Raw genomic sequence first — 21,742 nt, forward strand, 5'->3', positions numbered from 1 at the left:
CTGCCAAGTGCATCAGTACGCCCCAGTGCACTTCCGGCCTGATATCACATGGCTTATGCCCAAGATTTCTACAAAAATAAAGGTATCATTTTTATTGTACGACAAGTTTCTATACTGCCATACCACTACTTGAATATGTAAAACCATTCTGACGGTTCCCTTTAACCCCTTAACGACCCATGACGTACTAGATACGTCATGGATCGTTTTCCGGTAAGCCCCGCCCCCTGCCGCCGGCGGGCGGCGGCGATCGGCGCACATATCAGCTGTTATCAACAGCTGATATGTGTGCCTGCTAGCCGCGGGTGGAATCGCTTCCACCCGCGGCCATTAACCCCTTACATTTCGCTGCCAAAGTCTTGGCAGCGATATGTATATGGGCGCCGCCATTACAGTGACTTACCCCGCCCCCGCCGGAAGTCACGTGACATGATCACGTGACTTTCGGCGGTTGCCATGGTAGCACAGGGTCATGTGATGACGCCTGTGGCTAACATGAGTCACTTCCTCTCAATGCCGGAATACAGCCGGCATTGAAAGTGAAGCAGCAAATCTGCAGTTCTCAGCTCTGTAGCTGAGATCTGCAGATTGTGCAAAGCGATCGGATTGCTGATCGCAATAGCCCCCTAGGGGGACTAGTAAAATAAAAAAAAAAAGTAAAAAAAAAAGTTTTAAAAAATTAAAAAAAAATAAAAAAACCTAAAAGTTCAAATCACCCCCCTTTCACCCCATTGAAAATTAAAGGGTTAAAAAAATAAAAAATACACACATATTTGGTATCGCCGCGTTCAGAAATGCCCGATCTATCAAAATATAAAATCAATGAATCTGATCAGTAAACGGCGTATCGGCAAAAAAATTCCAAACGCCAAAATTACGTTTTTTGGTCGCCGCAAATTTTGCGCAAAATGCAATAACAGGCGATCAAAACGTAGCATCTGCGCAAAAATGGTACCGTTAAGAACGTCAGGTCAAGACGCAAAAAATAAGCCATCACTGAGCCTCAGATCCTGAAAAATGAGAACGCTACGGGTTTTGGAAAATGGCGCAAAACGTGCGCCACGTTTTTCGGACAAGCTTGTGAATTTTTTTTAACCCCTTAGATACAAGTAAACCTATACATGTTTGGTGTCTACAAACTCGCACCGACCTGAGGCATCATACCCACACATCAGTTTTACCATATAGTGAACACGGTGAATAAAATATCCCAAAAACTATTGTACAATCCCAGTTTTTTTGCAATTTTTCCGCACTTGGAATTTTTTTGCCATTTTCCAGTACACTATATGGTAAAACTTATGGTTTCATTTAAAAGTACAACTCGTCCCGCAAAAAACAAGCCCTCATATGGCAAGATTGATGGAAAAATAAAAAAGTTACGCCTCTCGGAAGAAGGGGAGCAAAAAACAAAAACGCAAAAACGGAAAGTGCCCGGGGGCTAAAGGGGTTAAGCTGCATTAGATGGATGATAATTACCAGAAACCTCATTGTCACATCAGTGAAAAGTGAAAGACTGAATCCAATCCGCCTTCTTCCAAAGAGAAAAGTCTGGGGCAGTCAATCACTTTTTATACATTAACCTCTCAGTGGATTCCTTAGAAATGGTCAGAATTTGCCAAAAACTATATTGAATGTGTAGGTGCAATGTTAACATCATAATAAAATATCTTAAACGTAGCAATTGTCTATTACTCTACCAGATACTGTACGCAGAGAGAGAATAGTAAAAAATTAATATTTATAACTTAATTTCAGAATTGAAGAAATATCAGTATTATAAATCAATTTTATAAATTCGAAAACACCTATTATATTTATTATCTTTTGTTAAAAATAATACCTTCTTTTGGGATTCAAAAACAAAACGACCATTGACTATAGCAAAGTAGTACAGGATTAAAGCATAATTCTGGTTATTAGTACATATCACCTACCCAAAGGATACAAAAAAATAAGTGATATCTTCTTATAAATACCCCTTGAAAAGGCTATGTCCACCCCTTAACAACTACTTTGTTTTGTCCCAATATATTGGAAAAAAAAATATGAAATAACGTCACCTGCTTCATCCACATTGCCGGACAAAATCTCGCGCCTGCACAGAGAACTCGCCGCTTTGCGCAGGCGGACCTATGTTTTCGTCTCTGCCCGCAATAGGGCAGAGTGAAGTGTGCCTGTGCGAGATTTTGCCCGCCCATGTGGATGAAGCCTGAGGAGTTATCCACGTCAATCAGCACAGGAGGACAGCGAAAGGAGGCGCAGATTAGGACGCCCATCAGACCAGACAATTTACATACATGGCGGGAGATTTTATAAAAGGTATTTGTAGGGTCTACAGGGGAGGTCAGGGGGTAACATGTAACTATATAGAATGCAGCACATGTGCTGCAGATGTGCTAGTTTTAGTTTAGTAGGCCAAAATCTGGTGACAGGTTCCCTTTAATTTTCTTTAAATGGAATCTGTCATGTACAATAACACAACCTGCAGATATAGGGTTAATCTGCAGGTTAATAGCGTTATGAAGGTGCACACACACTTTACTGAAAGTGCAGAACCTGGGACAAACTGAACTTTATTCTTCCTGGGAGCCGCCGGCCTTCATGCATGCAGGCGTGCTGGTGCGGCTAGTCTCCACACACTATACCATAAGCGGCAGCTGTAATCACACCCCGGCACTGACTGACGGCTGGCTCTGCACTGATGCACTGCTGATTCGGCTGTCAGTCAGTGCCAGGGCGTGATTACAGCCACTGCTCTTAGTGATGTGACCGTAATTGCTCTAGGCACAACCGAAAGCCAATGGCACCAGGGAGGAATACAGTTAATTCTCTCCCAGGTGTTGCACTTTCAGTACATGCAGTAAGGCTGGACACCTTCATAGTGCTATTAACCTGCAGATTAACAGATTACGGTCCTGATAGAGTCCCTTGGAATCTCATTACTTTTGATTTAGGAATAGATATTTAATTTAAACAGAACCCTGAGAGCTGATACATGATTTCTTCGCCTGGGGCTTCTGCCTGAAACCTTGAAAAATGTGATTCAGACCTGCCCCAAACGGAAGCTTTGAGCTGTTTAAGACAAGTAGTAGCCCAATGTAGGAAACTGAGCATAGATTGTGCTCCTTACTAGGGGGGGGTACTAAAAATATATTGTGTATATCAATAAAAACAAAAAAGTTCTTAGAGAACCAACCCCCAGGATTTTGCCTTAAAAACTACAGGCAGTGGCATACAGGCAGTAATATGCTGAATCCAGGCATAGCTGTTGTAGAAAGAACCAATGCTTGGTTGCTGTGGGTCGGGTCCTCTGCGTTTATTGCTCCTATGGCATTCTCCTGGCTTTCCCCCCTGGTCATTATTTGAATATTGCGCCGCCATTGCTGTTGGCGGAGCGTGCACATTGCCACTGCATGGACTTCAGTGTGGTAAAGTCCATGAGAGGGATTCTCGCGTCCGCAGATTTCTTTTTTTCCTTTACATCTGCACACGCACCCCTGCTGCTCAGTCTTCACCGCAGTGTCTTCAATAAAATGGCACTGGAGATTGCAGTACGTGCTTGAGAGGACTCCGGCGCTATTTTAATGAAGACAGAATTACTGTGACAATACGCACACGCCACCAACAACAATGGCGGCACAGCGTGATATTGAAATAAAGAAAAGAGGGCAAGCCAGGAGGACACCAGAGGAGGAGTAAATGCCGAGGACCCCACCCACTAAGGCTCGCCCCCGTTGCACATGTCAATCAATCAAAGTGCAGTGCATTTCTACAACTTTGATTAAAGATATTTCATCAACCAAGCATCCGATCTTTCTACAACAGGTATGCCTGGATTCAGCATCTTACTGCCTGTATGGCACTGCCTTTACTTCATATAGCAAAATCCTGGTGGTTGGTTCTCTTTAAATACCTACAAGTTTAAAGAGAACCTGACAGCTGATACATGCTGCCCAATCCATGGGCAGCATATATCAGACATTGGCTGCATGAACTCGGCCAGGTATGGCTGACTCTGAAACGCTGTGTTTCAGATGAAAACATACTTTTAATAACTGCCAGGGACTGAGACCACTCTGTGGACTAGGCAAATAAAAAAAAAAAAAAAAAAAAAAAACAACAAAACACAAAACACATGGAGGTTTTTAACCCAGAGAGAGGTGTTAGAGTAGGTTCCCAGTATACGATATATATGCCTTGACGCGGCTACTAGTCTGATATAGAAATGGCCATTTTTGTATGCGAAATATATCACCTTTTTCCTAGATTTCATTGGGTAATGCATGTCCACATTCTTACATTCATGGTTTGCAAGGTTTAGCATTTCAGAGTGCAACTGTCTTTTTTTTGTCACCCTGTGGATTAGTCAGACAGGTGGTTCCCTGGCGTCTTCTCCCCACCCACTGCCCTGGATTGACAGGTCACGGCCTATGTCAGTGCATCGGTCTCTGGCAGCTGTTAAAATTATGTTTTTATCTGAAACACCGAAGCGTTTCAGAGTCAAATACACCAGGCTGACTCCATACAGCCAGTGCCTGATACATGTTCCCCAATCCATGGGCAATATGTATCAGATGTCAAATTCTCTTCAAACTTTTAGATTTTTTTTTTTTAATAACTTTTTTTTAATTAATGTACACATTATATTTTTAGTACCCCACTAGTAAGGAGCGCACTCAATGCTCAAAGTTTCCTACTTTAGACTTCTACTTGTCTTATACAGGGGCAGGTCTGAATCCCATTCTTCGAGGATTTAGGAGGAAGCCCCGGGTGAAGAAAAAAAAGTGCAGAACCCAGTGTAAACGGTCTCATAAATAAATAGGACACGAGTGGTGATAAGTCTTTAAACTGGTTTTCCTTGAAAGCCAAGAGCTATATCCAGCAGCATTCGTCCCTGTGACTCTTCCTTGCCCCCCGCACTAAACTCTGCGGACAGTTCTCTGAATGTGCTGCACACTCTGCGCTGCCGGATGTGTTCCCGGTGAATTGCATGCATCCAGTTATAACGTGCATCTCCATATAAAACCACCAACGACCTCCGCGGCAGATGTATAGCGACTTCCACATCAATGTATGGAACTAAGGCAGACTTTGATGTGCGATCACCTGCACTATCCTGGAGATCCGACTGTACATTAATCAGATCACTATTAATCTCAGCCTGTGAACAGATTCCAGTCCAGTCACTATGTTGATCCACAGTAGATATAAGCGGCAGATTGTCTACAGAAGAACTTGTCATAGTGAGCACAGTGTCCGTAAGAAGATTCAGACTAACTAGTCTTTCACCCCAAAGCCAAGAGTCATCAAAGTGGGGGTCAATGGCAGATCCCCTGTCAGAACTGTAATCCAGATTGCATTGCTCAACAGGCAGGAACCCTTTCAGGACCGCGTGATTCGTCATCCTTTCCCACAGCACCTTGCTAAAACTGGAAAGACCATTGAAATTGGCAACTTTTATTTTTTGCTTCTTAAAGTTCACCTTTGGACCAAAATCCTGTGGACATAAATACAGGATACAGATAATGCAAGGCAAACAAACTGGATGTCCAATTTTACTAGAGAGGCTGACATTTTTCCAGTGCAGATTCTGACTATATGTATAAATGCATTCAATAAAGAATAGGGACTGGATTTAGAAAGAACACATCAGCTATGAGAAAAACAAAGCGACAGTAGATGAAATGATGAGGCTTTTCTCAAATATGTGCCATTAGTTAATCAGATGATTCCTTATAGTATTAAATTGTTACAGGTTTTAAAAGGGACTGTCAGCACAAACCAAGTACAGATGCTCAGTGCATCATGGTGGGTCCAAACATGTAAGGGGTGCTTCACACATAGCGACAACGACGTCGCTGTTACGTCACCATTTTCTGTGACGTAACAGCGACCTGGTAAGTCGCTGTTATGATCGCTGCTTATCTGTCAAACACAGCGACGCAGCAGCGATCATAACGTTGCTACATGTGCAGAGAGCAGGGAGCCGCGCACACCGCTTAGCGCTGGCTCCTTGCTCTCCTAGCTACAGTACACATCGGGTTAATTAACCCGATGTGTACTGCAGCTACATGTGCAGAGAGCAGGGAGCCGCGCACACTGCTTAGCGCTGGCTCCTTGCTCTCCTAGCTACAGTACACATCGGGTTAATTAACCCGATGTGTACTGCAGCTACATGTGCAGAGAGCCGAAGCCGGCAGCGTGAGAGCTACGGAGGCTGGTAACTAAGGTAAATATCGGATAACCACCTTGGTTACCTGATGTTTACCCTGGTTACAGCTTACCGCAGCTGCCAGATGCCGGCTCCTGCTCCCTGCTCGCTTCATTTCGTCGCTCTCTCGCTGTCACAGACAGCGATCTGTGTGTCACAGCGGGAGAGCGCCTTTGAAGAAAACGAACCAGGGCTGTGTGTAACGAGCAGCGATCTCGCAGCAGGGGCCAGATCGCTGCTTAGTGTCACACACAGCGAGATCGCTAATGAGGTCACTGTTGCGTCACCAAAACCGTGACGTAGCAGCGATTTCGGTAGTGATCTCGCTATGTGTGAAGCACCCCTAAGTGCACTTTCTACATGGTTCTTTTCCCATCTATCTCCGCCCTTTTCGGGCTCTATAAAACCAGAGCCAATCAAAGCTAAGAGTAGAGCGGGCTTTACACGCTACGATATTGCTAGCAATATCGTACGCAAAAGCAACCGCCCCCGTCGTGCATGCGATTTCGTGTGATCGCTGCCGCAGCGAACATTATCGCTACAGCAGCGTCACACGCACTTACCTGGTCAGCGGTGTCGCTGTGACTGCCAAACAATCCCTCCCTCAAGGGGGAGGGACGTTCGGCATCACAGCGACGTCACTAAGCGGCCGGCCAATCAAAGCGGAGATGAGCGGGACGTAACATCCCGCCCACCTCCTTCCTTCCGCATTGTGGCCGGCAGCAGGTAAGGAGACGTTCCTCGCTCCTGCGGTGTCACACACAGTGATGTGTGCTGCCGCAAGAGCGACGAACCACATCGATAATCAACCATTACCGATTTTTGGTTTTGGGACGACCTCCCCATGGTGAACGATTTTCACCATTTTTGAGGTCGCTGGTAAGTGGCACACGCTGCGATATCGTTAATGACGCCGGATGTGCGTCACTAACAACGTGACCCCGACGATAAAACATTAACGTTATTGTAGCGTGGAAAGCCCCCTTAAGATTACGATAAAGGGAAAACAAGCAAGTGGGAAGGTGCACTTAAATGTTTGGCCCCGCCATGGAGCACTGAGCACCTGTTCTTGATTTCTATAGCTATTCTGTGCTCAGAGTCCCTTTAATATAATTTTAGATTGACCTGGTGAGATAGGAGACCAGCATAGATCTCTATTGTGTGTAGAAACTGTACACTCACAGGCTCCCCTCACAGCTCACAAACATGAAGTCTCTCACAGCTGTCAAATAGAGAGACAGTGGAGAACCAGACTTCAGTCTCAAATAGGGTGACTTAAAGGGTCAGAACGTTCACTAAATAAGGCAGGACATTGTTATCTTCTATTTGAGAACTGCTTTATATTTTGATCTTTTAATTCACAATGTTTTCCAGGAGGTGAGAAGTACTCTAATGTGTCATATAAGATAAGAAAAAAGACTCACCCCAGAACCATAGTAATGAATACTAGTTAAAGTAAACAGAAAGTGTATGATTTTGTCTGCATCAAAATTGCACAGAGGCAACGAGAGTGTGACATCACAAAGATATGTATGAATTCTGAATTGCATAACTTCAAATATACACTGTTGGCACAGGCTTCAACAGGTTACAAAATTTATGTCAAAACCTGTTGCAAAACAATTGATAATTTCGCCACTATGGTTATACAGGTGTTGATATGGCCGTATATGTGTGTGGGTAACATATGGTCTGCCTGATCTGCAAATTTCCTACATGTCCCCATACACAGACCAATAATAAGTGTAATATTGAGATGGCCTATTAGATCATGTTTTTTTAGGAACGATAATTGAATACAGGGACAAGCAGAGCCATTTCAACACTACCCCAATCTGCCACATGCAATCCCATTACATCATTAATTTACCAATGACATCACATTCTTTATGCTATCTGCAGAAACAAGTACATTGGGAAAATAGCTTGTCATACAGTATAGGGTCAGACTTGTCACGGTGCTTGCACTGAATATAGGCAAAGATAAAGCCTTCGATACTTTACCAAGACCTGGAGTAGTGCCTGTAGTTAGTGGTTGTACAGCTGCGGAAAACTAGCTCAGACATTAAAGGGGTGGTTCACAAATATTTATTATTTGCTAGATCGATATTATGTTGAGAAACAATGTCTCTCTCAAATACCTTATGTTGGCAATAGTGCCTGTGAGAGGAGCTATTGCGGACTGCTGTTTCCCATCGCCTGACCCCCAGGCTCCATGAACTCGGGGATCCGGTGATGTCACGTCAAGTTCCTGATCATGTGACATCACCGCGGCCGGCCGCAGTCTCCGTGAGTGATGGGCTGTGGGCGGTGTTTCACCGCTCGTCACAGCCCATCAGCTCCCTGCTCCCTCACTGCAGAACGCCGCAAGGACAAGACACACTGGGCTGTGACGAGCAGTGAAACACCGCCCACAGCCCAGTGACTCAGGAAGACTGCAGCAGCCTGCAGTGACGTCACGTGATCTGGAACTTGACGAGACATCACCGCATCTCCGAGGTCACGGAGCCTGGAGGTCAAGCGATGGGAAGAGCAGACTGCAATAGCACCGCTCACAGGCACTATTGCCAACATAAGGTATTTGAGAGAAACAGTTTCTCAACATAATATCGATCTAGAAAATAAAAAATATGGGTGAACCACTTCTTTAAAAGGTATACAGTGAGAAAAATAAGTATTTAATATCCTTCCGATTTTGAAGTTTTCCTATTTACAAAGAATGGAGAGGTCTGTAATTTTTATCGTAGGTACAATTCAACTGTGACAGAGTAAAAATTTAAAAAAAAAAAAATCCAGAAAATCACATTCTATGATTTTTAAATAATTAATTTGCCCTTTATTGCATAAATTGTCTGATACAATAGAAAAAAAACAGAACTTAATATTTGGTACAGACACCTTTCTTTGCAGTTACAGAGGTCAGACGTTTCCTGTAGTTCTTGACCAAGTTTGCACACACTGCAGCAGGGATTTTGGCCCTCTCCTCCATACAGATCTTCTCCAGATCTTAGAGGTTTTGGGGCCGTCACTGTCTCTGATTTTCTATTGGGTTCAGGTCTGAAGATTTGCTGGGCCACTCCAGGACCTTGAAATGCTTCATATAAAGCCACTTCTTAGTTGTCCCAGCTGTGTATTTCGGGTCATTGTTATGCTGGAAAAGCAGCCACGACCAATCTGCACTGCTCTTACTGAGGGAAGGAGGTTGTTGGCCAAAATGTTCTAATACATGACCCCATGCATCCTTGCTTTAATACAGCGCAGTCACCCTATAAAGTATAGTTTCCAGCTGATGAACACCTGCCTGCAATGGAGAATTCTCTAGCTGCCCTACAGACTAGGGTTTCCAGCTCTGGAATACAAAATTTTCACAAGCAATTCACAGCTAAAATTACCGTACTTTTTGGACTGTAAGACGCACCTAGGTTTTAAAGTCAAAAAATAAAATTTGAAGCAAAAAATGGTCATGACGCACTGTTTAGGGCAGGTGTCTCAAACACGCGGCCCCTCAGGCTGCTTTGTGCGGCCCCCAGGCCCGTGCCCCTGTTCACTGTCGCGGCAGGTGCAGGGGCCGCAGCCACTGTCTGCACTTTGTTAGATGAATGTATTGCTGGTGCTGCGCTCTCGCGCCGGCAATACAATCGTCTGACATAAATCGCAGACAGTATTTGCGGCCCCTGCACCTGCCGTGACAGTGAACAGGGGCACAGGCCTGGGGGCCGCACGAAGCAGAGATGAGGCAGCCGAGGGAGTGTGGGACAGGTGAGAAAAATGGTGTTTTTTTTTTTTTTAGTGCGTGTGTGTGCGCGCGTGTGTGTATGTGTATGTATGTGAAGGACCGCACATTAACCACTTAGCGACCTATGACATACTGGGGACGTCATGGCTCCCTCGTACTTAAGGACCCATGATATACCCAGTACGTCATGGCGAAATCGCGGCCCCAGTGGCTGCAATCGCTTTGCATTGTTTACAAATACCTTAGATTCGGGGAGGAGGGGCCCTCTCCTGACCTCAGGAGGGGTGGTGTCTCCTCCCCGAACCTACGGAGGTTGCGATTGGCTGACGAATGCCGCTCAGCCAATCACAGCCACTGTAATGTTTCAACCATTGAAAATGGTTGAAACATTGAAATCCAGCCATGATCAGTGCAGCTGTAGCACCGATCATTGGCTGGAGCTGGGTGACCTCATTTCACCCGCCCCCAGCTCTGATTGGAGAGACCGGTCTTGTGACCGATCTCTCCAATCACTGTGGATCTGGGGCCGGAGACTGCTCCCCTCAGCTTCACTCCGGCGTCTGTGGAAGGTGAGTGGAGCGATCGGTAAGTTATAGCTACTGCCCCCTTTCAGCCGCCGCCGCCCCCACCCATAACTACAGGATGGGGACATTACTATAGGATGGGAACATTAGGATGGGGACATTACAAGGATGGGCATAATACTATTGGATGAGGATATGACTATAGGATAGGGACAAGGCTGGGGACATTACTATAGAATGGAGACAATACTATTGGATGGGGACATTACAAGGATGGGCACAATACTATTGGATGGGGACATTATTACTATAGAATGGGGACAAGGTGAGCACATTACTATAGGATGGGGACTAGGATGGGCACAGTACTACAGGATAGGGACATTACTACAAGGGGACAAGGATGGGAAACATTACTATAGAATAGGGATAAGGCTGGGGACATTACTATAGGATGGGTACATTACTATAGAATGGGACAGTACTACAAGGGGACAAGGATGGGAAACATTACTATAAGATGGGGGACAAGGATGGACACATTACTATAGATTGGGGACATTACTTTAGGATGGGGACAAAGATGAACACATTAGTACAGGATGGGCACATTACGATAAGATGGGGAACATTACTTTAGAATGGGGACAAGGGTGAGCACTTTACTGTGGGATGGGGACTAGGATGGGGCACAATACTACAAGGGGACAAGGATGGGCACGTTACAACAAGATGGGGAACATTACTAAAAGATGTTGGTCAAAATATCTATGTAGTGCTAATTGTAACACTATTAGTTACAAGAAAGGAATAAAATGTAAAAAAAATTTTTATATATATTTATTTTTAAACAAAGAATGTGCACGTTTGCTATAATAAACAAGTGAAAATGTTCAAAATCAGTGATCCCAAGGTGTGTAAGAAAAAAAAATAAAAATTATATTATATATGGTACCAATAAAAATATCACTTTGTCCTGCAAAGAATGCGGCCCCCCAAATTATTTTTTTCCTCTGTGCGGCCCATACACCCAGCCGAGTTTGAGACCCCTGGTTTAGGGGGTGGAATCTCTACTGACACTGTTATGGGGGTAATGTCCCCCATCCTGGGCTCATTCCAGATATGTAGGTCACCCAGCCTGGTATATATGATCACTATCATGGGCCCATACTGGTATACATGTCCCCTATCTGGGTATATATGTCCCCCATCCTGATATATATAATCCCCATCATGGGTCCATCCTGGTATGTCCCCAATACTGGTAAATGAGGCCCCCGTTAGGCGCATACATACATAAAAAAAAAATAAATAAATAAATTCTACTCACCTTCCATCCGCTCCCCCAATGTGCGGTGTCCTCTCTGATGCAGACAACTGACTTCGGCATGTAAGCGGCACAGCGCATGACGTCACCGCAATGCACTCCCAGTTACATGCCGACATCAGCTGCCAGTTAATCCAAAATGAATATTCACTGCTCCCACGCCCGGGATTATGAGCGAGGAGGGCAGTGAATATTCATTTTCTTTAATAGTGGACACACGTCATCTCCCCAATTGCTGCAGTAAGCCGGCAGCCGAATGTGAACAGTGTATCTGCAAAATGAATAGTCACTAGAGATGAGCGGAACTGTGGAAGTTCGGTTTGGAGGGTGCAGCTGTACTTTTGAAAAAGGTTGGTTTGGGACCTGGACTTGACCTGAACCCTAATGGAAGTCACTGATTAGGCAGTTCGGGTCTCCGCCAACATGCAGCCAGCCATAAACAGATCACTTTCAGGGGCGGGTGAGCAGGGTTTTTCCATAATTTTTTTTTTGGGGTGCACACTAAATCCAATCATGCTGTTACCTCCAGTACGAGCCGATCAACCACTGAAAGCGGCTCACACTGGGCTGAACACCGAGCACAGCAAAGTTCGTGCAAGTGGTTTGCATACATAAAGCATCTGATCTCCGAACTCAATTTTTTTTTGTAAAGTCTGTGTTCCGTATGTACAACAAACCTATGGTTCACTCATCTTTAATAGTCATTGCTTCCCACTCCCGTAATCCTGCCCACCACTCGGCACCGGCTTGGCTTAAGTGCCAAGAGTCTGGCGGGATTCTGGGCGTGGGGAGCAGTGAATATTCATTTTTTTTCACACATGTTCGACCCAGCCACCGGCTTCCTGCAGCGGCGACCCTGCTCCAACACCCCACCTCACCCAGAGCGAGCCAATCACAACCGGACTATGAGAAGCACCCCCCACTTTCCTCCCAAATTTTGGGGAAAAGAAGGGAATTTTGTTTACTTACCGTAAATTCCTTTTCTTCTAGCTCCAATTGGGAGACCCAGACAATTGGGTGTATAGCTATTGCCTCCGGAGGCCACACAAAGTATTACACTTAAAAGTGTAAGGCCCCTCCCCTTCTGGCTATACACCCCCAGTGGGATCACTGGCTCACCAGTTTTAGTGCCAAAGCAAGAAGGAGGAAAGCCAATAACTGGTTTAAAGACCAATTCAATCCGAGGAAACATCGGAGAACTGAACCATACCACATGAACAACATGTGTACCCGAAAAAACAGAAAAACCCCGAGAAAACAGGGCGGGTGCTGGGTCTCCCAATTGGAGCTAGAAGAAAAGGAATTTACGGTAAGTAAACAAAATTCCCTTCTTTTTCGCTCCTAATTGGGAGACCCAGACAATTGGGACGTCCAAAAGCAGTCCCTGGGTGGGTAAAAGAATACCTCGTGATAGGGCCGTCAAACAGCCCTTTCCTACAGGTGGGCAATCGCCGCCTGAAGGACTTATCTACCTAGGCTGGCGTCTGCCGAAGCGTAGGTATGCACCTGAAAATGCTTGGTAAAAGTATGCAGACTCAATCAGGTAGGTGTCTGACACACCTGCTGAGCCGTAGCCTGGTGCCGTAATGCCCAGGATGCAGCCACGGCTCTGGTAGAATGGGCCTTCAGCCTTGAGAGAACCAGAAGCCCAGTAGAACTGTAGGTTTCAAGAATTGGTTCCTCGATCCCCCGAGCCAGGGTGGATTCAGAAGCTTGCGACTGTTTACGCCGACCAGCGACAAGGACAAAGAGTGCATCCGGGTGGCGCAGGAGCGCCATGCGGGAAGTAGAACCTGAGTGCTCTCACCAGAACCAACAGATGCAAATCCTTCTGAAATTGATGGACTGGACGAGGACACAAAGAAGGTGAGGTGATATCCTGATTGATATGAAAGTGGGATACCACCTTAGGGAGAAATTCCGGAATCGGACGCAGAACTACCCTGTCCTGGTGAAGGACCAGGAAGGGAGATTTGTATGAGAGCGTTGCTAGCTCGGAAACTCTCCTAAGAGACGAGACCGTTACTAGAAGGCCACTTCCCGAGAAAAGCGGGAAGGGAGACCTCTTTCAAAGGCTCGAAAGGCGGCATCTGGAGAGCAATTAGAACCTTGTTCAGATCCCCGGGCTCTAACGGCCGCCTGTACGGAGTGCTGAGAAGACAAACTCCCCGTAGGAACGTGCGTACCTGAGGAAGTCGTTTCTGAAAAAATACAGATAGCGCTGAGACTTGTCCCTAAAGGGAACTGAGCGACAACCCTTTTTCCAACCTAGATTGCAGGAAGGAAGGAAACATAGACGATGCAACCGGCCAGGGAGAAACACCCTGCGCCGAGCACCGAGATAAGAATATCTTCCACGTCCTGTGGTCAATCTTGGCGGACGTTGGTATGCTAGCCTGTCTCATGGTGGCAACCACGTCCTGAGGTAATCCTGACGACACTAGGTTCCAGGACTCAATGCCACACCATCAGGTTGAGGGCCGTAGAATTCAAATGGAAGAATGGCCCTTGAGACAGCCAGTCTGATTGGTCTGGTAGTGCCCCCGGTTAGCCTACCGTGAGGCACCACAGAACCGGGAACCACAACATCCTCGGCCAATCTGTAGCGACGAGGATGGCGCGGCCGCAGTCGGTCCTGATCTAACGCAGCACTCTGGGCAACAATGCCAGAGGTGGCACATAAGGTAGCTGGAACTGCGACCAATGCTGAACTAAGGCGTCTGCCGCCAGAGCTCGATGATTGTGAAACCGTGCCATGAAGCTGGCACATTGTTGTTGTGCCGTGACGCCATTAGATCGACGTCCGGCCTCTGTCAGCGGCGCCAGATCTCCTGAAACCCGTCCGGGTGAAGAGACCATACCCTTTCGGCCACACCCCGGCGACTTAGGAAGTAAGCTTCCTAGTTTTCCACGCCTGGGATGTGAACTGTGGATATGGTGGATGCCGTGTCTTCCACCCACATCAGAACCTGCCGGACTTCCTGGAAGGCTTGCCGGTTGCGCGTTCTTCCTTGGTGGTTGATGTATGGCACCGCTGTGGAGTTGTCCGACTGAAGTCGGATTTGCTTGCTTTCCAGCTGCTGTTGGAAGGTTTGTAGGGCAAGATACAGTGCTCTGTGTTCAAGAACATTGATCTGAAGGGTGGACTCTTGCTGAGTCCACGTACCCTGAGCGCTGTGGTGGAGAAAAACTGCTCCCCACCCTGATAGACTCGCGTCTGTCGTAACTATCGCCCAGGATGGGGATAGGAAGGACCTTCTTTTTGACCATGAGGTGGGAAGAAGCCACCACCGTAGAGATTCCTTGGCCGCCTGAGAAGGAAAGACGACTCTGTTGAGGGAGGTCGACTCCCCGTCCCATTGGCGGAGAATGTCACATTGTAGTGGACGCAGATGAAAACTGCACGAAAAGAACTGCCTCCATTGCTACCATCTTACGTAGGAAGTGCATGAGGCGTCTCAATGTGTGCGACTGGTTCTTAAAGAAGAGATTGCAGCCCGTAGTGACTGCTGTTTGTCTAGCGGAAGCTTCACTATCGCTGAGAGAGTATGAAACTCCATGCCTAGATATGTTAGCGATAGGGTCGGGGTCGGATCTGACTTTAAAAAGTTGATGATCCACCCAAAACTCTAGAGAGTCTCCAGCGCAACGTTCGGGCAGTGTCGGCATGTTTCCTAAGAGAGTGCCTTGACAAGTAGATCGTCTAAATATGGGATCACAGAGTGACCCTGAGAGTGCAGGACTGTGACTACTGCTGCCCTGACCTTGGCGAAGACCAGTGGGACTGTCGCTAGCCGGAAGGTAGAGCTACGAACAGAAGGTGTTCGACTCCTATAACGAAGCGTAGAAACGCTAGTGCTCTGGATCAATCGGCACGTGTGGATAAGCATCCTTGATGCGTAATGATGCTAGGAAATCTCCTTGGGACATTGAGGCGATGACATGGCGGAGGGATTCCATCCGGAACCGCCTGGTGTCCACGAGCTTGCTGAGCAGTTTTAGATCCAGAACGGGACGGAACGGCCCGTTCTTATAGGCACCGCAAATAATTTGGGGTAAAAACCGTGACCTTGTTCCTGAAGAGGAACGGGGGTCATCACTCTTTCTGCCTATAGAGTGCACCCTGTTTGCAGAAGAGCAGCGGCTCGGCCGGGAGGTGGAGAAGTTCTGAAGAATCGAGTTGGAGGACGAGAAGTGAGCTCTATCCTGTACCCGTGAGACAGAATGTCTCACACCCAACGGTCATTGACCTATGGCAGCTAAATATCGCCAAGGCGGGAGAGCCTGCTACCGACCGAGGATGCGGAGAGAGGAGGCCGCAAGTCATGAGGAAGCCGCCTTGGAAGCGGGTTTTCAGACTGTCTCTTTTTTGGGCGTGACTGAGCCCGCCAAGAATCTGAGCTCCTCTGATCCTTTTGAGTCCACATTGGACGAGGAAAAATGGGACCTGCCCGAGCCTCGAAAAGACCGAAACCCCGACTGCCTCCTGCTCTGTTGGGGTTTGTTGTGTCCGGGCTGAGGAAAGGATGAATCCTTACCCCTGGACTGTTTAATGGTTACCTCCAAACGCTCACCAAACAGTCGGTCAGCAGAAAAAAGCAACTGGTTAAGCACCCTTTTTTGGAAGCAGAATCTGCCTTCCATTCACTTAACGAGCAGACCAGGCTCTGCTTAAAAACACGGAGTAGCGGAGGCTACTGCCGCACGGTTCGCAGAGTCTAGGGCAACCTGAATCGCGTAAGAAACAAATGCAGACATTTGAGAGGTTAAGGATGCCACCTGAGGCACAGATGTACGTGTAACCGTGTCAATCTGTGTAAGACAAGCTGAAATAGCTTGGAGTGCCCCAAGGGTGAGAATGCTGGAGCCAACGGTGCGCCGACAGCCTCATAGATGGATTTAGACCAGAGATCCATCTGTCTGTCAGTGGCATCTTTAAGTGCAGCTCCATCTCCCCCTGCAACTATGGATCTAGCTACAAGCCTGGAGATTGGAGGATGCCGCTTGGGACACTGGGTCCAGTCCTTGACCACGTCAGGGGGCAGGGATAACGTGTATCCTAAGCCGTTTGGAGAAGCGCATATCTGGATAAGTGTGGTGTTCCTGGACTGCCTCTCTGAAGGCAGAGTGGTCCAGAAAAATACGTGAAGCTGACTCCTCCACTGGAGGAGCTGGGTGAGAAATAACCAACATTCTATTGATGGACGCTATAAGATTATTCACTATGGCGTCACCATTAGGTGTATCCAGATTGAGAGCGGTCTCAGGATCAGAATCCTGAGCCGCTACTTCCGCCTCATTACACAGAGAGTCCTTCTGCTAGGACCCTGATGAAACCGAGGGCCGCTCATAGTGAGCCCGCTTAGGCTGTCTGGGACTGACGTCTGTGCAGAGCCGTGACTCTGGGATGCGTGTGACATTCCCGGAGCTGTTAGTTGTTCACACTGAGGGGGGCCATGGATCAATGATTCAACAGTGCCCATGTTGTGAGAGACATGTCCGGACTGCTAGGCTTCTAGTATCATAGCCATAGTCTCAGAAAATCTGTCAGTAAATACTGCAGTCACCGTCCTCATCCTCTGGCCATTAGCAGAGACTCCGGCTGAGTTGGATACAATGGGGGTCTATGTAACCTGCCGGCCGTATAGCCGTACATGCTGTACCGGCTGCACAGAAAAACATGTGTTTCTGCACCTTTGATTTACACAGAGAATATGCTGATAACTCCTCCGCACAATCCAGGAGGGTATATACAACGTGCGACCAAACAGTGCAATGTATATAGTACAAGCATATCTATAAGTGCACTTCTGCACTAGTGGGGTTAGCACCACAGGTGCTGCTTAACGCCTGTTGCAGCGATTGTGTGACTATCAGAATGCCAGGGTCTTCCACACTTGTCTCTGTTCGTACAGAAACTGACACTAATGGCTGCCGGCGTCCTGTGTAGAGAAGGAAGCCGTGGGCGTGCCTGAGAGTGCGGGAATCCGGTTTCACAGTGCACACAGTGAGAGGGGTGGAGTATGCAAAACATACTCCAGCTCTCAGCGCTGCTGTGCTATGCAGCGTCACGCCCCTACCCTGACTGTCAGGCCTGTGGGCGGTAACGAAGGGAGACTAGGCCCAGAAGCCGGGGACTCGAGTTAATAAGCGCGGCCGGCATATCAGTGCTGGCCGGCGCGGAAGTCCCCGGCGCACCACAAATCCCAGCGGCGCCTTAAATAAAAATGGCAGCGGCGGTTAGCGCGGTAGTCACCCAATACACTAACACACCCAGCAACGCTGTGGTGTGCGATGGCACTAGTGCGGACAGCGCCGCTGTCCCTGGCGCACTAACACACCCAGCAGTGCTGCCGTGTGTCTGCGCGGTCCCCACAGGGACACAGAGTACCTCCATGTAGCAGGGCCATGTCCCTGAAGATACTCCGCTCCATGTCCAGCAGATACCAGGGGCTGTGGATGGAGCACGGCCTCAGTGCCTGGAGACCGATAGAATCCCACTTCACCCAGAGCCCTGTAAAAAGGGATGGGGAAGGAAGCAGCATGTGGGCTCCAGCCTCCGTACCCGCAATGGGTACCTCAACCTTAACAAACACCTCCGACATGAAGTGGGGTGAGAAGGGAGCATGCTGGGGGCCCTCGTATGGGCCCTCTTTTCTTCCATCCGACATAGTCAGCAGCTGCTGCTGACTAAACAGTGGAGCTATGCGTGGATGTGTTGCCTCCTTCGCACAAAGCACAAAACTGGTGAGCCAGTGATCCCACTGGGGGTGTATAGCCAGAAGGGGAGGGGCCTTACACTTTTAAGTGTAATACTTTGTGTGGCCTCCGGAGGCAATAGCTATACACCCAATTGTCTGGGTCTCCCAATTAGGAGCGAAAAAGAAAAGTGCGTCTTACAGTCCGAATAATACGGTATTAGCAGATTAGAGTTTTATTTTTATGCAATATATCAGAAAATACTTGCCTGTTTTTTACGCCCAGACTGTGAGAGTCTCCATTCTTCCTGATCCATGACATGCACCATGTCCCGCTCCTCATTTTCTGTAACAAACTCTTCTATCAAAGTCACCCCTGGGAATGGGAACCACCAGCCAGCTGCATCGGTTTGCTCTGCTCCTTTAGCTATGCCTTCATCAGGGTGATACACAAATGATAGAGTCTATAGAATAATGGAGGAAAAAAAATCATATATGGGTACATTAAAAAGGCAAAGGAAAAACTGCTAGTACATTGAAGGCACTCGTAGTGATTACTACCCTGCAGTGATAATATATGCATAACGACATAACATCACCAATCGCCAAGTAGCACTAAAACAATTGCCTGCTGGCTGAATCAATGGCAAACAAAGGGTTTGGCTGGGCTAGATTGACAAGTCTGCAGTCACTTTGTGTCTGCAGACTTGTGAATCCTCCCACTGATCGCGCTGTGTGCTGCAAGGATTTGCTGATGTCTGGAGCGCGAACAGCGGTCCAGTTTGGATTTGTCATACTCTTGGCCAGAACCCGAGTAGTGGGCGAGGCCTCGTTTAATACACAGCACACTTGTATTAAAAGAGATCGCACCCACTACTCGGATTCTGGCCAAGAGTATGAATAATGCAAACTTGACCGGTATTCCCACCGCAGACACCGGCAATTCCTCGCAGTACACAGCGCAATCGGTGGGAGGATTCACAATTTTGCAGTCACTTAAGGGTGCTTTACACGCTGCGACATTGCTAGCGATCTCGTTAGCGATGTAACACGCCAGATCGCACATACGATTTGCCGAAATCGCACATGTGACCGGCGTGAGAAAAAATGACCTATGTCTGATCTTGGCAAATCTTATCTGCGATCTGGCGTGTCACATCGCTAGCGATGTCGCAGCGTGTAAAGCAGCCTATAGGGTCTGAAGACTCGTCAATCTAGCCCAAACAAACCCTTAAGGGGTTGTCTCACGACTGCAGTTCAGGAGCACTCCTATATGACAGATCAGACCAGCAGCATTTTCCAGCAAGCTGCTAACCCAAACTGGGCTTTCCAATGCTACAAGTAGAGGAAGTTTTATTTCTACCCCTAAAGGAATGAAGGGGCATTGACGCTCGCTATAACCAGTGCATATCTTACAAGGTCTGCACGCCTTGCCTAGGAAGTTGGCTGCCACTGAAAGTCTGCAGAAATAAACCTATGCAAGAAGCAATAAAATTAAAAAGCCCATTTTTCTTGAGAATGGAGAGGACTTCATGTTAAGCACCCTCCAGCGTTTTTTTTTTTTTTCCACCAGTGGAGTGATATTTTAAATCTAAGCCCACTGACCCCTGTGTAATACTCACCCTCTGTAGCCGCATGGTTTATCTGTGCTGGGTATCATAATATGGTGGAATCCCTATGCCAATTTTTTTTATTTTTACTGTATGATATAGACCCGCAGACAGGGTCTGTGATCACAAGCAGTCAGCTGACACGCTGTCACACAGCAGCGCATATACAATGAAGGTAATGAGCAGCCCCTGAAGTGAATGAGCGGCCGCGGGATCAGTTACAGCCGCGCCGGTGACTTGGTAAGTACGGCACACTTGCTTTATTATTTTTTTTTTCGCATTACCTGAGTGCTAGTTCCAGATCAATACCTGGAATTTACGGAGAATTTCGGGCACGGCCATCAGGTACCTTTGAACCTGCGCGGGTCCAGACTTTCACAGTCCGGGTCCACCCATGACTAAATATGATGAATGTTTAAAGGGGCTGTCCAGTGAAAACAAGATAACCGTTTGCTTTAGGGCTCGCTCACATTAGCGTTTTAATCAGATAAGTGAGAAAATCGCGCATTGCACTAGGTCTAATGTTATTCATCAAGGCAGATGAGGTCTGCAACATTTTCCTCAGCTCTAATCGGACTGCGGAGAAAGTGGCAGCATGCTGTGGATGGCAGGGTATCTGGGATCAGGAGGTCTCATACAAGTCTATAGCTGTGTATGAAACATCGGACAGCACTGATGACATCCGAGTGCAGTGCGAAATATCCAGAGACAGACAATGGAGTAGATAGAGAGATTGATATTTCCTTCTCACCCGTGATCAGATTCTAGCAGATTCCGATCACAATATAATGACCCTCGGCTCACAGCAGCGCGGGATCCAAGTGTCGTTAGCATAGTCGGCCCGCTTCTCTCGCATCGTATGCCATACTTGTCTGACCCCGGCCTTATGAATAGCTGATAGATGCTGACCGGTCAGTATCTACAGCTGGGAACACAACAATCGGCAGATCAAAGTATTTTTATCCCTGTTACAATCTGGAGCAGCAGGTGTGTGTCTGCCCGACCGCCGTCCAATCATTCCCTATGAAGCTGCCAGAAAAAGCCAAACGCAGCCCTATAGGTGATGAATGGAGCGTGGGAATCCCGCCCCAAGCTATCGTGTATAAAGATTCCCCGTTCTGCCATTTGTGCAGATCCAACACGTCATCACCCGCTCATAGGGTTGACGATAGCTTGTGCTCTCTGGATACCGCCACTAGTGGGAAGAGTTGGCCACAGTATCCTGCCACGAGGAGCGTAACCATAGTTACCATCCACAATAATCCAGAACGTCCTGTCTGCTGGGAACAGGCAGCCCTCTTCATGGGGTCAAGCGAAATCCTATACAGGTATGTTCTAAAGGAAAATCAAGGTAACACCTATCAGCAGAGAGCTCTGGACTTCTGTGAGTTATGGTCACCGGGGAATCTTTACCAGCAGCAGCTAAACCACGCTATGTGTCAGGATCAGAAAGAGTCAGCGTAGCCGTCACCTTTCGTTGCCCCTTCAGCGCCGCCCCGGCCGGAGACTCGCACACCAGGCAGGAGCGGACGCCCTTACAGCCACAGCCTGGTGGGGAACTGCAGCTGTCAGCCATGAAAAGCCTGTGCGGCGACACTTCCGGTAGAAGACCACTTACCGGAAGTGACGTAAT

The 21,742-nt window shown here is 47.5% G+C and overlaps 1 protein-coding gene across 1 annotated transcript; it reads right to left on the reverse strand.

The window, feature by feature from the left end:
• Nucleotides 1-3,849: 3,849 nt before the first annotated feature.
• On the reverse strand, nt 3,850-21,716 carry ALKBH4 (alkB homolog 4, lysine demethylase). The gene is made up of 3 exons (XM_075333248.1): nt 21,581-21,716; nt 18,769-18,963; nt 3,850-5,500 (listed from the first exon to the last, which is right to left on the reverse strand). Exons 1-3 carry the CDS (start codon nt 21,683-21,685, stop codon nt 4,847-4,849), a joined length of 954 nt encoding a protein of 317 aa, XP_075189363.1. The 5' UTR covers nt 21,686-21,716; the 3' UTR covers nt 3,850-4,846.
• Between the last annotated feature and the right edge of the window lie 26 nt (nt 21,717-21,742).

Source organism: Anomaloglossus baeobatrachus, chromosome 2 (genome assembly GCF_048569485.1).
Source record: "Anomaloglossus baeobatrachus isolate aAnoBae1 chromosome 2, aAnoBae1.hap1, whole genome shotgun sequence".
Lineage (NCBI taxonomy): Eukaryota > Metazoa > Chordata > Amphibia > Anura > Aromobatidae > Anomaloglossus > Anomaloglossus baeobatrachus.

What these genes read in the sequence shown, in the direction of transcription:
- ALKBH4 (XM_075333248.1), bottom strand. Translation starts at nt 21,685, where the DNA reads ATGGCTGACAGCTGCAGTTCCCCACCAGGCTGTGGCTGTAAGGGCGTC. An exon ending in CGCTGAAGGGGCAACGAAAG is followed by an intron (nt 18,964 to 21,580) that starts GTGACGGCTACG and finishes ATTATTCTATAG; the next exon opens with ACTCTATCATTTGTGTATCA. An exon ending in AGTCTGGGCGTAAAAAACAG is followed by an intron (nt 5,501 to 18,768) that starts GCAAGTATTTTC and finishes TTATGTCCACAG; the next exon opens with GATTTTGGTCCAAAGGTGAA.